The 15,647-nt window shown below is 58.6% G+C and overlaps 1 protein-coding gene across 3 annotated transcripts in view; it reads right to left on the bottom strand.

Annotated features, from left to right (window-relative positions):
- Window positions 1-3,067: 3,067 nt before the first annotated feature.
- The window catches only part of OLFML2B (olfactomedin like 2B), a 34,376-nt gene continuing 21,796 nt past the window's right edge, over window positions 3,068-15,647 (bottom strand). For 2 of the 3 annotated variants that reach the window (XM_032319128.1, XM_032319130.1), the window contains exons 6-8: window positions 13,676-14,188; window positions 4,575-4,751; window positions 3,068-4,122 (exon numbers count right to left, since the gene is read on the bottom strand). In XM_032319128.1, coding sequence (XP_032175019.1) covers window positions 3,521-4,122; window positions 4,575-4,751; window positions 13,676-14,188 — 1,292 coding nt within the window. In that variant the 3' untranslated portion in view covers window positions 3,068-3,520. The remainder of the gene's footprint in view (window positions 4,123-4,574; window positions 4,752-13,675; window positions 14,189-15,647) is intronic. The other variant, XM_032319129.1, reaches the window with a different exon arrangement.

Genomic DNA, 15,647 nt, shown 5'->3' with positions numbered 1-15,647 from the left:
TTTCTCTACTTCTGAAAATTAAGCTGTTGGGAACTACTATAGAAGGAGAAAAAAAAAGTATACCTGACGCTTGACAACACAGGTCTGAACTGAGCAGGTGCACTTCGTGTGTATTGTTTTTCAATAGATACAGGGCCATTAACGTATTTTCCTTACAATTTTCTCACCATATCCTGTTCTCTAGCATACTTTATGGTAAGAATATAGGCTATAACACATACAGCATACCAAGTATGTTTTAATTAACCGTGTCATCAGTAAGGTTTCTGGTCAAAGGCAGGTTAATAACAGCTAAGTTTTGGGGGCAGTCAAAAGTTAGGCGAGGATTCTCAGGCACCGAGGAGGCTCAGTCGGTTAAGTGCCTGCCTTTGTTCAGGTCGTGATCTCAGAGTGGGATGGAGTCCCACATCCAGCTCTGTTCAGCGGGGAGCCAGCTTTTCCCTCTCCCTCTGCCCCTCCCCCTACTTGTGCGCTCACTGGCTTTCCCCATCTCTGAAATGAATAAATAGAAAAATCTAAACAAAAACAAAACAAAAAACCCTCATAGAGGTTGGCGTCCCTGAGCCCCGGGCTGGAAGTCTATCTTCCCATCCCTGGGGCACTTACCCGGGAGATCTTCCAATGCCCGAGGTCGGGGGAGGTCGGCAGAGATCAGGAGAGACTAAGACAAGCCTGAAAGCGCTGAGATCCCTGCGTTTACCGGAAAGGGGAAGACCCGGGAAGGCCCGAACTTACCGGGCCGCACGGCGCCTCTGCAGCCATCTGAGGAACTCACCGTGGGATTCCTGGGACGGCCCGCCTGTGCTCGGGGAAGCCGCTTCCCACCACCCGGCTTCAGGCCTGCGGTCACCGCTCCGGCCCGCGCGGCCACCTCTTCCTCCGCTTCCTCCTTCCAGCCCAAGGGAGCCACGCGGGGCGGCTCCTCACCTGCCCGGGGTGGGCAGTTCGCTCGCTCACAGGAGCGGCCGCTGGCGGGCCCTCGCGGGAGGGCGGGCGGGAGACGGCGCCCTGCCGAGCGGCCCGTGGAGGGCTCTGGGAAGCCTAGAGCGCGAGAACGGACGCCCAGGTGCGCGGCCAGGCCGGTTTCCAGGTGGGAGCCCGACCCCCGAGTCACCGACCGGGTGAGGAGCTGCCCCTCCGACGGCTGAGCGCCCGCATCCTGGGCCCCGGCTCCCGACCCCCCTGTCGGGGCGGCTGCTCCCCGGGCTTCGCCAGACACGGGCCGTCGGGGCGGCTGCTCCTGGGCTCTGGTGGAACCGCGGCCGGGCCCGCCTCTGCCGCCCCCACCTTGAGGCTTCTCAGGCAGGATCCTGGCTTTCTGGGGACGCCGGCCCGTGTCCCGGCGTCCCTGCAAGCTGCGCCCGGACCTCTCAGAACGGGTCCCCTCGCCTCACAGCGGGGCCCTGGGCGCGGCTGCCGCACTTCCGGCTGCCACTGGCGACTTGCTCGAGGCCGGTCCGCCATGGCCGCCCTGAACCGGAAGCCGGAAGTCGGAGGCCTTTCTGGACGCCGCGGGGCAGCCGGCTCTCGGGTTAGCCCGGAGACCTCCAGAGGAAGCAGTCTGGGAGGCCCTGGCACAGGCGGCAGCGGGCAGACCGCTGGAGCTGGCCTCCGGGGCCCCCGGCCACGAGGTCACCAGGAGCCGGTGGCGGGAAAGTCGGGGTCCGCGAGGCTGGCAGCTGTACTCACATTCCTCAGGCAGACGGAGGTCCGTGAACATTTCCCGGAGACCCACGTTCCCACCAGCGACTCCCTCGGGGCTCGCCCCCTGCCCTCACAGTGGCTCTACCTGGTGGACTTGAGTCTTGGCCACAGTTTCCAACCCGTTCCCTCCGCTGGCCGAGCGGGGCCTCAGGACACGGGCACCGCCTGCCGTCTTTGCCGTCTTTCTGAGCCCCGGACACACACCTCTCTCCCTCCAACCCTCCCGCTTCCCCCAAACCTGACGGGCACTTGCACTTCCTGTGGAAAATGTGACCCAACAGCCCCGGATGGGGTGAGGTCGTTTGGGTATTTGTTATCTGAGACCTAAGTGATGGACGTGGAGAGCTGGGAGGGGGTGGGACGTCCTCGCCTTGCAGGGAGGTTGTAAGCCGCACAGGGACGGACACGGGAGCACGTGTGTATGTGTGCGTGCGCGTGTGTGCGTGTGTGGAGGGGGCGTCTGAAGTCTGTGCAGAAGGAATCACCCGGCAGCTGCTCCTTAAACAATGGGGGGTGGTTGGTGGGGACAGCGCAGTGGTGACATGCTGATGCACTGGCCTTCCAACTTCATCCTGGGAGTCGGCCCTCCTCCCAAACACTCAGGAGTCACCTGTTCAGGCTTTTCCCGATTTTCTGTCTCCTGGTCCATGTCCTCTGTAGGAAAGGGGAGGCCCATGGGCTCAGCCATGCTTGGGGAGGGGTGAAGGCCTCACTCCACCACAACCTCCCTCCGGTGCTGGTTTCAGAGCCAGGTCCCTCTGCTGGAGTGGAAGGTGGGCAGGGAAGCCTGGGGAATGTTCATGACAAGGATGAGGGAGACAGACTGACCCTGAACTTCTTCAGCAGTGCCCGTTACCCTCACTCAGCCTCCTGTTTTGTTTTGTTTTGTCTTGTTTTTAAAGATATTTATTGGAGAGAAAGTGTGAGAGAGAGCATGAGTAGGGAGGAGGGGTAGGGGCAGATGGAGAAGCAGACTCCCCTCTGAGCAGGGAGCCTGAAGTGGGGCTCCATCCCAAGGACCAGGAGACCATGACCTGAGCCAAAGGCAGACGCTTCGCAGACTGAGCCACCCCGGTGCCCTGAGCCTCCTTTCAAGAGTGTTTACCATCCCGCATGCAAGGGCTAAGGAATGAACAGCTTCCCACCTCTTGGGCAAAATGACCAGGAAAAGAGCAGAGAAAGGAAGCTGGTGTGCAGGTGGAAGAGAAATGCGCGGAAGCACACACAGGGTCAGCGGGGTGCAGGACCTCCCCCCCACAGCAGGGGATTGGGCTCCATGTAGACTGAGACTCCTGGGGGGTTGGGGAGCAGGATCAGCCCTGCCCCACACAACCATGCTGAACAAAAACACACTCAGGGGTGGTTTAACATTTTTTCTTTATTAAAAAAAAAAGCATTTTTCTGGGTTTTTAAAACTTCTCCAAAACATAAAAATTTTCCCGCCCCTTAACACTTCATTCTTGCCTCCTTCACTCCTGCTCCTGGTGCCTGCAAGCCCCAGATGGAGAACTCTTTTCCACTGCTAAGATCTGGGAGCGGGAGAGGCTGAGGACTTGAAGGAAGGTGGTTACTGGTCAAAAGGAGAAGTCCATTTGCACAAAAATATAAACCGTGGAGGATGAGACCAGCACATACGTGTATGGATTGATCTACAATCCACTTAAAAAAAATAGACCCAAACTGTCCTTTTACAGTTGTAATATTATACAAAATAATATATATTTTTTAAACAACACATACGCATCCACACACACACTCACGCACGCACACAAGGTGCCGGGAGCCCCTCTGCACTTCTGCACGCGGGGCCAGGGTGTCAGTAGGCAAAGATGACGTGGTAGGTGACCTGGTGGCCATTGTCCCAGGCGTAGAGCAGGCGGTCCTTGGGGTTGTAGTCTATCTGGGTGGTGTAGGAGTACTCGTTCTCGAACAGCAGCCGCGGGACGATCTGCGTGTTGGTGTGGGTGTCGAAGGCGTAGGAGATGTTGGCGTTGCGCTGGTTGTAGCTGTCCACGGCGTAAAGCACCCCACAGATGACGAAGCAGTTGCCGTAGAAGTTGCGCCGCAGCCCCGTGCGCCACGTGGTCTCCTTCTGTGTGCTCAGGTCCACGGCGTTGAGCTTGCTCAGCACGATCACCTCCTGGCTGAAGCCCTCGTCGTCCAGGGCCGGGTAGATGAGCCACAGGCCGTTCTCGTCCACAGCGAAGTCCACGTCTGAGTGGCCCTGCCACCGCCAGGGGGTGGCCTCCTCGTAGGCCACGTCGTGGAGCATGGCCCAGGCGGCCACGAAGCGCTGCTTCAGGTCGTACTTGATGATGTTGCGGGTGAAGGCGCGGTTGTAGTAGAAGGCCCCGTTGTACACTACGTGGCCGGTGCCGATCCAGCTGTACGGGAGCTTGTAGGAATTGCTCCAGCGGCCTGCGTGCGAGGGTGGGGCTTCAGGGTGGGGGCGGGGCAGCCGCAGGGGGTGGGGCAGCCGGTGGCCCAGGGAGCGCAGCCCTAGGGCTGTCTCAGCGCGCCCAGTTTTGTGCAGCAAGCAGCTTCACACTGCTGAGCCTCCCTACGCTCACCTGCACCCGGAGGAACTGTTCCCACTTCCAGGCCCAGGCACTCACCCCCTGGGGCCCCGCTGTAGGAAGGGGGCTATCTCACTAGGCTACGCCCCCACCCCCGGCCCTGGACCCCAGGAGCCAAACGCAGATAATGTGGGGCATGGAAGGGGGACCTCCGCCACCAGGATGGTCCTTTCACCATCGGAAGACGGCGTCCCGCTTCTGGACCGCAGGCACCTCCCAGAGCGATCTGGCTGTGATGAGGACAGGGGCCGCAGGGACGGGAGGAAACCCCGAAGGGGGCCCGACGGCGCCTACCTTGTTTGAAGTTCTCCAGGTTCCGGAACTCTACCAGGGTGTTGCCGTAGTAATAGTTGGTGACGTAGATTCGCTCGTCCTTGGCCAGGGGGTCCTTCATCCAGGCCCCCTCGTTCCGCCCATACGTGTTCTGGGTAGTTGGCCCCGTGATTGTGGACAGGGTGTCTTTGCACCTTCCTGACAGAGAGGGGGAGACAGGGTTTGGATGAAGGAAGGCCTGAAGTCCCAAAACCTGTGCCCTGCCTCCCCCCACCCCGCTGGGGTCAGTGGCCCCTGGGGGGCTTCTAACCCAAGTCTGGACACCTCAGCATCATCCACTTGCCACGGCCCCACCATCAGTCCTACACGCCACTCCCACAAAGCCACCTGCTGCCACCATCCTCTGACTTCTCAATCCTACAGACTCATCCCTCCAGGATCTAAGCTCCAATGTTCTTTCCTGACACCACACCCTCCTCTGAAAAACCAGTCTTTGTGTTCCATCTGTTCCCCTAGTGCTGTGAATGAGCCTCTTCCAGGATGTCCTCTACCTGCTCAAGGATGCTCTGTTCCCGCCCCGCCCCCATGGCCACCCCCACCCAAGCACAGAGGGAGCTGGGCTGGGACTTTCCTCTTTGTCCTCCATCCTGGGGAAACAGCATCCGGAGGAATGCATGCCAGCCCCGGAAGCGTGAGCAGAGCTGAGGGCCTGGGCCACACGTGACCCAGGAACACGGAGCTCCACCAGCCGCTGAGCTGCCACCTGCTGGGTCCTAGAGAGCTGACCTCAAGCCTGTGCTCCTGTCACTACTGTGGGCAAGGTGCCAGGGTCCCCTTCTGGGGACAGGGAGGAGCAGGGGGCCAAGCTCTGGCAGCCAGATGGGTGACAGTGGCCAGAGTAACTGGTCCCTGATGTTCACATGGACAAAGCACAAAGGCCTCCAGTTCGGATTCAGGGCTCTCTCAATTCCAGGCCACCCTCACTTCTCAACTGTTCCAGTCTGTTCCATCCACCCTACTGTCCCATCTGTGGTCTGAGGAAGGAGCGCAAGCTGGCAGGACAGGGCAGGCACCGTGCCCTTGGCGCCGGGCCTGGGGCAGCAGGCGGCTGGAGGTGGGGTGTACACTGTTTCCCAGGCAGCCCCTGCAGTGGGGTGCAGTTGGCAGGTTCGGGCAGCTCTGTGTGGGGTTCATTAGGTCCTGATCTGACCGACTGGGGAGGGAGGGATCCAGTCTCCGCAAGACAACAGAGCTGAGTAGCCAAAGCCTCATTCCCCCACAAATGAGCTCATCTGTTCAAGACAATAAAAGAGAAAGCTCTAGCTGGCCCAGGCAGCAACGGTCTGCTGGAAAATCCCTCCTTCCCTGGTGCTGAGCAGGGGCCATGCTTCCTGTGCCTGGAGGTAAGCGCTAGTGTGCCATCCCCAGGGAGGAGCATTTCCACGTGCCCCCTGCCCCTGGCACAGCCCAGCAAGGGCACGGACTCCCTGTCTCCCTCACCCATGCCCCAGAGCCCTGCAGATGGGAGGCGAGGGGTTTCCATCGGGGGCTGCCATGACCATGCCACCTCCCGGACCAGATTCAGAAGCCGCAGATGAGCTCCTGCAAGCCAGGACTCATCTGAGTTTTGAAGTACTGGGGTGCCCTGGGAAGCCCCCTAAACTCCTACACAGTCCTGTCTCAGCCCTGAGGCTCTGTAGTAGCAGGGTCCTGCTTGGGGGGCTCCAGAATCTGTCCCGGGTTTGGAGCCAGAGGCCTGGCCTGGGTCTTGGCCCTGCTACCATTGGCCCTGATGTGATTAAAGTGGGCAATCTGGAGACACCTTGGGATTGGGAATTGACCAATCCCCAGTTCGTCATCACCCGGGTCTCCTTCAAGGGATGTGCCCCACGGGTACGGATCCTTAGGGTGTTTACTTTACTTTGACACCTTGATTTTAGCCCCTCTAAGACTTATTTCAGACTTCTCGCCTCTAGACCCGTCAGAGAATCCATTCCTGTTGTTTAAGCCACTAAGTGTGTGGTAATTGGTTACAGGCGGCCGAGGACACTGGGACAGATGGAGTCAGTGAGCTCTGGAGTCGGGCGTCCTTATTTCTCGGGTTGTGGGGAGTCCCAGCTGGTGGGTACCCAAGACCTGGGGGCACATCTCTACAGGCCCAGAGACAGAGCGGTGCTGACCCACACGCAGGCAGACACATGTGGTTTCAGAGCCCTTGTACATAGGTTCAAGCTCAGTAAGCCATGAGGCCCGGACCCATCACCACGGTACGAGGGTCAGAGCCGTTCAGATGCACCTGCCCTTGGAAGGAACTGTCAGCTGTGAAGAGAAGACACTGTGTGATAATGCTCCTCAGGGACGAGGAGAGAAGGTGGGGGGCGGTTGACAGGAGCCACAGAGAGGACAGCGCTATCTGTGACTCACCCTGGAAGTGTCCCCAGACTCGGAGACAATGACCAAGTACAAAGCGTTCTCTAGGCATCGGCCCCTCTCATCGCTGGTAGTCCTGGGAGCCGGGGGCTCACAACACAGGGTCCCAGGGTCTGAAAAGAAGGCGCTCTTCCCCTCAGCATTTAAACCTGCCCACACCTCACCATCTTAAAAGGGAAATCTGCCGGAGAGGTTCCCCTGCCAGCTGGGCTCTCAGCTGTGGCCTTTCCCGGGGAGGCCTGGCCACGGGGGCATTGGGGCATCATCCCATTACCCCCAGCACCCTGACGACCATCCGCCCACTGCAGGGGCCAGGCGCCTCCCTGCCGGCCCGGCTTTCCTGCTGCTCTCTCCTGACCCCCTCCCCACGCCGCGTCCTGCTTCCCCAGCTGCCTTCCCTCCGCCGCCTTTCCCCGTCATCCTCACAGCTGGCCCTGGAGCCTCCTCTCGCTCGTCCTGCATCCCCTGGGCAGACTCAACCCTCCCTGAGCACCTCAACAGTCCCCCACACGTTTCTCCTGTGTGTCCTCCCGGTTCCTCAGACTTACTGGATGAAAAGCAGAATCTGTGTGCCCCAGTGGACAGCCTGCTGCTGTCCTAGAGCCCGGCCCAGCGCACCAGCCAGGAGCCACCCCAGGAGCCCGGGGCCTCTCTGCGGCCACCTCCTGCCCCCACACCCACAGGTCGCCGTCTCCTCCCTCTCCCTGCCCTTCCTTTTCACCTCCGTGGCTCAGTTAGGACCTCACCGTGTCTTTCCGGGTTCATTCTGGCTACCCCGCTGTCCCCTCTGGATCTTCTCTGCCCCTCCTGCCCCACAGTCATGAGCTGTGTTCTGCGTAAACCCTTAACAGCCATCGCCGGCCACGGTGGGGAGCCCGGGCACCCTGATCCTGTCCACGCTGGCTCTTGCCATCCCCTGCTTCAGAGTTCTCGAACTCAGCTGGCTTGGAAGGCCAGGCAGGGACTGAAGGGGTGCAGTGGAGAGTGCGGGCCAGTGGCAGACGCAGAGGCTGCGGTGCGGGGGGAGAGCCGCTGACCTGATGGAGAGCTCCGGACTAAAAGCAGCCTCGGGACGAGCGCAGCCCTCGGGCTGCCAGCCTGACCTCCCTGGCTGGTCCCCCGCTGATGGTCTTCCCAGGGGCCCTCCTGCCATGTCACCTGTGCCGTGCTCAGAGAGAGGCACCCTAAGGTAACGCCCTGCTGTCCCCATCCTGACGTTCTTCGTCATTTTACCTGTGACCTCCTGTTCTAGAAGCAAAGTCTAACAGGACAGTGGAGAGTGTGTGTGTGCCTGGGAGCGGGCCCCCTGACTCTGTGTGCCTTCCTGCCACCCGTCTGCACGCAATGTTTGCTACCCATGATGAGCACGGGCAGACCCAGTGCATGTGGGTGTTCAGCCAGACTCAGGGGAGCGCGCTCCCCCCACAACTGAGTAAGGGGGGCCTAACGGCCCCCGAGGTTACACCTTCCATCGGGCCAGAGCTGGCTTTGAATGAAGAAGACGGCGGTGCTTTAAGAAACATGAAAAACCAAGTAAAGAGCTCCGTATTATTTCTTACTTATGTTACTTCCTTGTATTCGCCAACAACTTGGGCTAAAAATGATAAGACGGAAAGACTGGGTGACTCACAGTCTTTTCCTTGTCCGCCTTTCCCTACTCAGTGGCCGGAGAGAGGCAGTGCTGCCAACACGGCACACACCAGCGAGGGAAACAGAACAGCTGAGCTGGCTTTGGGCAGCGTCTCCCCTGCTCCGCCAAGAACAAAATGCATATGTACGAAGGAGCTATGACGCAGGCATCGGGTCATTTCGATGACCGCCACACCGGAGTCAAGTGACCTTATATTTGCAGTTAAAAAACCCGACAATCATGGTATAAAGATGAATGATAAAACTCAGGCTAATTCTGGGAATTTTTAATATTTCTTCACTAGAATGGCATGAAATAGCCAAGGGGAAAAAAAAAAAAAAAAAAAACCTAAGGAAAGAGCGAGAAAGAGTGAGTCACCCCAGAAGGAAGGGAGAAGCTTTCGACTGACGACCTTCACTGGCGCGGCCCCCACATGCTCATCGGAGCCAGGACCCCCCCTCCCCCCAGGCCCCAGCCCGCTGGCTCGCTGCTCCCACGGCCCTGCTCCTCCTCACTGTGGCACCACCGCCCTTCGCAGCCCAGCCAGTCCTTCAAACGGCCAGGTCAGCGTCTCTTTCCAGGAGAGAGTCCCTCGGACCCCAAACACCCGATGCAGCCCTTCCCCACAGCCGGAGGGATGTTCTCATGTCTGAAACACAAGCGAGGGGGTCGCTGCCCTGCCTCTCTCTGAGGCGCTGTCACCTGGGGGGGTCACCTTCCACCGGCCTGCCCGAGAACCTCCCCCCGCAGCTCTGACTGAGGGCAGCTGGGCTTCCGACTCTCTCTACCACTTCCAGCGTTAAGGCCGCGCTCCCCTCCATCAGGCCCCTGGCTCCCTATCCCAGAGCCCTGTCCCTGCCCCCCAGTATGTGCCCCTGCTCAGGGCTCCCTTCACGGCCCCCCACGTGCTCTGCCTATGCGGGCGTCCTCTCCCCTAGGGACGCACAAGCTGGCGACCACACCAGGAGATGGGGGTTCACCGTCAGAGCCCATGGCCTCGGCTGGACCAAGAGCATCCTGTCTGCCAGGCTTCCCTCGTGCCACGTTGGTCACCTGCCACCCTCCACCAGCGGTCCTCTCGGCAAGTGAGCCCTCTCACCCCGTCAGGGTGGCGAAGAGTGGTGCTGGAGGAACCTTTTCGTGGCAGAGGGGAAGACTTTATTCCTCACCCACTTCCACACAAGGTCCTACTTTCCATTCTCATTTCCATGGCCAGAGCCCCTGTTATGACTGAAGATCCCTGTGGCTGCAGGGGGCTGGCTAGGGGGCTGGTTAGGGGGCTGGACTGAGCGGCCGGAGCAGGGAGCCCGTGGAGTCTGGGGCAGGGACCGGTCTTGTCAGCATCTGGTCTGGCCGCTGCAGAGGCCGGGACCTCATGGGTCCTGCCTTCTTGCCCTGCCAGCACCACCTTTCTCGGGCAGCCCAGGCCAGTCCCCCTGACGCGTGGCAGGCAGGCCTGGCCACCTTCCCCCTCTCCAGTCCCCTCCCTGCCCACAGCTGGAGGGCCAGCGAACCTCAGGGACTGTTAAGGTCTCAGGCTAGTCTGGGAGCCTCGTCTTCCCAGATCAAGTTTCCTGGATTCAACAGGGACAGGCTCTCGCTGGCGCTGTCGTCATCCTGACAGTCCTCTTGTCTGCTCCTCCCCTCTCCCTCCCCACCCCAAACCAGCTCCGTGGAAAAACTCGCATCAGGAGCTGCAGCCATTCAAGTCTGGGGCTCTGTGGAGCCTGGCCCACGTGGCACAGCCTTTCTCAACTGAGCAGCCCTCCCCAGGCCCCAGGACGGTGGCCGACCCCTCCCCAGGCCCCAGGACGGTGGCCGACCCCTCCCCAGGCCCCAGGACGGTGGCCGACCCCTCCCTTGGAGAGCCAGCTGCCATCACTGACAGTATTTTTCCCTTGCCGGTCCCACAGTGACTACACTTCAGCCAAATGCTTGTTTCCATAACCAAAAGTTAATTCTAATTTACTTGTTTTTGGAGTTTTTCTGAAAGGTTTATAATTCCCCTAGGGATCATGGTTAGGCATTTTAGGACATCACAAAATCAGATTTGGAAAGCATGGGATAGGATGTTCCTCTTAAATGCAGCCCTGTTTAAGACCACACCTCAAACAGCTCAAAATCAAAATGGCCAGACTCATTACGCAGCAAACAACCTTCAGGGGCAGCAGACCCGTGGCCTGTGTCGGTTTCAGCCAAATGGTTTTCATTTACCTGCAACCAGGACACGCAGCGCAACCTGGTCTTACTCACCCGGCACAGATAATCAGGGGTCTGCAGAGAAGGATCCAGAAGGGAAATCCCACCCACACTCACAGCAGCTTCAGGGAGGCACCTGACAGCGATAAGCAATTAAAAATGATTCCCCAAGGGGCGCCTGGGTGGTGCTGTTGGTTTGAGCGTCCGACTCCTGGTTTCAGCTTAGCCTGTGATCTCGTGGGTCATGATCTCAGGGCCGTGAGATGGAGCCCTGCGTCGGGCTCCCTGCTCAGTGGGGCGGGGTCGGGGGGGTGGAGTCTGCTTGAGATTCTCTCCCTCTCCCTCTGCCCCTCCTGCTCGTGCTCAGGCATGCACATGAGCACACATGTGCTTTCTTGCTCTCAACCAAATAAATCTTTAAAAAAAGATGATTCCCCAAAACAAGCCAGTCAGGAGTCCACACAGCCCTGTCCCTTCTCCGAGCCACCCCGTCCTTCACCTGTATGTGTTTGAAGAAAACCCCACGTGCACGTTCTTATCCCTGTGTTTTCTCGGTGGTGGACCCGAGCGAGACAAAAGCCTACAGGCCAGTCTGGAAGCAGAACCTCACACCCTCCACGCGCCGCTGTCGTTCTGGTTAAGCAGAGTCCGGAGCAGCAAGAGGAGGCGTTCTCCCCGTTCCGGCTCCCACCAGGCGAATGGCCACGAGGATGCCGGTGTCTCCTTCCTGCATCAGCATCTCAGGCTCCTAGAGGAGGGGGGTTCCTGAGGGGCCCACAAAGGTGCCCGTTGGAAGCTACACTGCCGGCGGCCCCCGGAGAGGCAGGCACAGCAGGGAGGGGAGGCTCCACTCCACTGGCGAGGAAGTCACCTGGGGAGGCGGCTCTGAGGCTGAGGGACAACATCGCTGGGGGCACAAAGGTGTGCAGGCCGACCTGTCTTCACTGTCCCTATCCGAGCCAGCCGTGGAGGGTCGCAGCAACGTTTTGGGGGGAACTGATCCTCCCACTCACGGGTGAAGCGGTGGCAGAGTGGGGGTATGATGTGGGGCTCAGGGCCTATAGCCCCAGGAGCGTGGTCAGGCTACCCAGAGCCAGGGGGGAAGTGGAAACCTCGGGCTCAGGCCCCAGGGCAGTCTGCGGAAATCAAGCAGGACTTACAGCTTCAGAATTCACCAACCATGCAGAGCGACTGCCTTCTCTGCCACTGTCAGCTTGCTTCCACCATGCGAGGGAAAGAAAATGAAAAAGACCACCCCCTCCTGCTCCCACCCCTCTGTGGCCCAAGCACGGGCTTCTTCTAGAGGTTCATGAGCTCTTGCCCTGGGGTCTGCTGCTAGTGGTTATCTCCCTGCTCCCACGGTGCCATTATTCTGGGAATTTCCCTTGTTGTATCACCGCCTGATAAAACCACTGCAAGAAACCACAGGATTTCGTGGAGGAAACAGGCTTTAGCAAATAGCTAATTACATCGGAGCCCCATTGAAGGGGAGGGATTCGGCCAAGGTCACATAGCTGTCAGCGGCTGAGACCCAGCTCTGACCCAGGTGTCTGCTCCTGGCAGGTGCTCCTTTCCCAACCTTGTCTGACAGCAGCCAGCACCTTGTTCTGAGCAGGGAACGGAGACAAGGCGGCCAAGGGAGCAGAAAGTGGGAAGAAGGAAAAGGTAGAAGGCAAACCATGTCTTCTGTCAAAGCACGTACATTTTTCAACAAGCACTTTGATGAAACTCTTATTCAATAGTCGGTCTCGGTGGTGCCTCAGCGGATGTCTGGCTGTGCTCTCTTTGGGAGAGACCCCTGCAGCCTGCTCCCGTGTCCTTCTCTCGCTGTCTTTCCCCAACACGTGTTCCAACCACGGTTCTCAGGGTCACCATGTGGCTCTGGAGCTCACGGAACAGACTGAACTTGTCACACTTCTGGAATGTGCTTTGCTCCTTTAGATCTAACAGTCAGAAGGTTTCCCTTCTCTGTTTAGAAAACTCCTGTTCATCCTTCAAAACCCAGCTCAGATGACACCTCCTTAGAACAGCCTCCCAGCCTGCTTAGCATCCAGGCCATGCTGGTGCTCCCTCGGTCTCTCCCTCCCTCTCCCGCCACAGCATCTATCACACGAAGCCACAGCACTCCACACTCTCCAAGGCTGCTGCTCGGGGGACCGGGCCCTGGGGCCCACTGTACTAGTGGTACCGTGCTCCCTCTTCTCTCTTATTCTGGGACCTCCACGACTAAAAGTCCCTTGTTCCTTCACAGCCTGGTAAACCTACTGCAGAAAACCGAGTCATTGCCAGATACCCAACCCCCATCACAAAGCCTAGGACACAAAAGGCGCTCAACAAATGTTTACAAAACTGACCCATGAGGTAGGGCCCTCTCTCCACTGACTTATGTATACCTCAGAGAGGAGCTTCCCACCGGCACCACTGGCTCGTTTGGAATACATAAACCCTAGATGTTGGGGCACCCGGGTGGCTCAGTCAGTTAAGAAACTGACTCTTGTTTTGGCTTAATTCATGATCTCAGGGTCGTGAGGTCGAGCCCCGCGTCGGGCTCTGGGCCCAGCAGGGAGTCTGCTTGAGAGTCTCTCTCTCCTTCTGCCTCTCCCCACCGTCGGTCATATGCATGTGCACGCACTTTCTTTCTCTCTAAAAACCACAGCAGCAACAACACCACCCCTAGATGTTATTAACATCTAGGTGTAAGGTGTAAGTCACTGGCTGAAGGTGTAAGTCCACCTGCTTTTCCTTCCAGAGAAGGAAGGACCTTCTGGCCTTCTGGCTCCTCTCTCTCCTCTCTCTCCTACCCCCGGGCTGAGCCCGTTACCAGAGCTGAGCAGGACACAGTGGCCAGGTGGAGGGAACTCACCTATGACATTCCGGATGTCATCCTCCTCTTCTGGGCTCAGGGTGGGGCCGGCAGGGGCTGTGCCCTGCCCCGTGGTAGCATCTCTCCCCAGCGAGTCCGTCTGGACTGTGGTAGGAGGCACCAGGGCCATGTGTGGAGCCTCAGTAAATGGGTTCCCAGAGGCCGCTGGAGGGGAAGGTGAGGCCGGAGGCTGCTGGGTGGCTGTGTGCGCCACGGTGGTGGCTGGTACCTGAGTGGAAGGTTCCAGGCTTGCCTCTGCTGTGGGACCTGGAAACACGGAGGAGGTCTGCAGTGGTGCTGAGAACTGTCCCACTGAGGCAGACAGGGTGGGGTCCGGGGTGCTGGGCTCTGAGGGCGCGGCCAGGACTGAGGTCTGCGTGTCACTCATCCCAGTGGTGCCCTGACGGGTGACCACTGGCCTCCGGGTGGCACTGGTCAGCAGGTCATTGTGTCTCAGAAGCTGGTCTTCAATCAGCAAATCCACTCCATTGTCACCACTGAAAAACTCATCTTCTGGGAAACAAACACAAGGTCATCTGTGACTCAGAGGGAGGAACCCTGTCAGAGGAGCAAGAGCATGTGGCACTTGGAAGATTAAGAAGACAGTTCCTGGGGCGCCTGGGGGCCCAGCCGGTTAAGTCTCTGCCTTCCGCTCAGGTCATGATCCCAGGGGCCCGGGATCGAGCCCCAAGTCGGGCTCCCTGCTCCGCGGAAGAAGCCTGCTTCTCCGTCTCCTTCCGCTTGTATTCTCCCTCCCCCTCTCTCCCAAATAAACAAGATCTTTAGAAAAAAATAATGAGAGGGTTCCTTCCCTCAACACGACACCCTGGTTCAGAGATGGAGCCCGGCTGGGATTCCGGAAGAGGGTGAGACGTTGCAGGGACGGGAGGGCACTGCGTTCCCCGGAGGGTCTCCGACTGGGCTGCCTCTCAGCTTCACCCAGGCTCGGGGACGTGGGGAGGACCTGCACCCACGGCCACAGAGCCCAGAGGAAGCCGGTCACCCTGTCCATTCGTCCAGCACGCTTATGGCGCACACTCAACAGCCGTGAGCAAAACAAACATCTTGCCCTTATGGGGCTTCTGTCTAGTGGCACAGACACTAAAGAACAGATAGACAGCACATTTGACGGTGCTGAGGAGAAAATTCGAGTAGGATGAGGCGTGTCTGGAGAGCTGGCAGGGGGCAGGGGGAGACTTGCCGTAATGAATCAAGTGGTCAGGATGGAGATGAGAGAGGCCTGAAGGAGCTAAGGGAGCTGGCCAAGCAGCCATCTAGGGAAGAGTATTCTGGGGCAAGGAGCAGCAGTGCAAAGGCCCTGAGGCCAGAACATGCCTGCAGTGGGTCCAGTGTGGACAAGGCAGAGGGTGTGCAGGGAGAGTAACCCATGATGGCGGGGAGGGCACGGGAACTGGGTCACCTGGGATTTGGGTGCTGTGTTTGGCCTTTAGCTCTTATTCTGAGTGAAATGCAGGAGGGGGCAGGGTTTTGAGCAGAGAAGGCATTTGAGGAAGCAAAGCTCTGTTAGGACACAAAGAGGTCTAACCACAAATGAAATAAGGAGCAAATTGCGTTTCTTCTGTTTGTCAAAACCACCATTAAGGAACTGAAGCTGCAGTCCCCGGGCAGGGCAAAAATGTGTGCGGCACTTACCACTGACAATGGCCTTGTTCCAGAATTTAAAAAAAAAAAAAATTCCCACAAATCAGTAATTAAAAAAGAGAACAGACAAGGTTAAAGTGGGCGAACTGATTACGTCAACAGCTAGGTGAGCACAAACTTGGAGAGGGGAAAAGCCCGGGTGCCCTGGAGGCAGGGACAGCAGGTGCTATCCTGAGCACAGCACCCCTCTCCCCACAAGCCTCAGTGTCCTTAAAACAGAACCGGAGGGCACTGAAGTCCCCTATAGCTTTGCTACGTGATCTTCGAAAGCCCAGAGACCTCAAGTGACCCGCCAGAGGCAGCGCAGCAA

Source organism: Mustela erminea, chromosome 17 (genome assembly GCF_009829155.1).
Source record: "Mustela erminea isolate mMusErm1 chromosome 17, mMusErm1.Pri, whole genome shotgun sequence".
NCBI lineage: Eukaryota > Metazoa > Chordata > Mammalia > Carnivora > Mustelidae > Mustela > Mustela erminea.
This window is presented reverse-complemented; position numbering and strand designations above follow the sequence as displayed.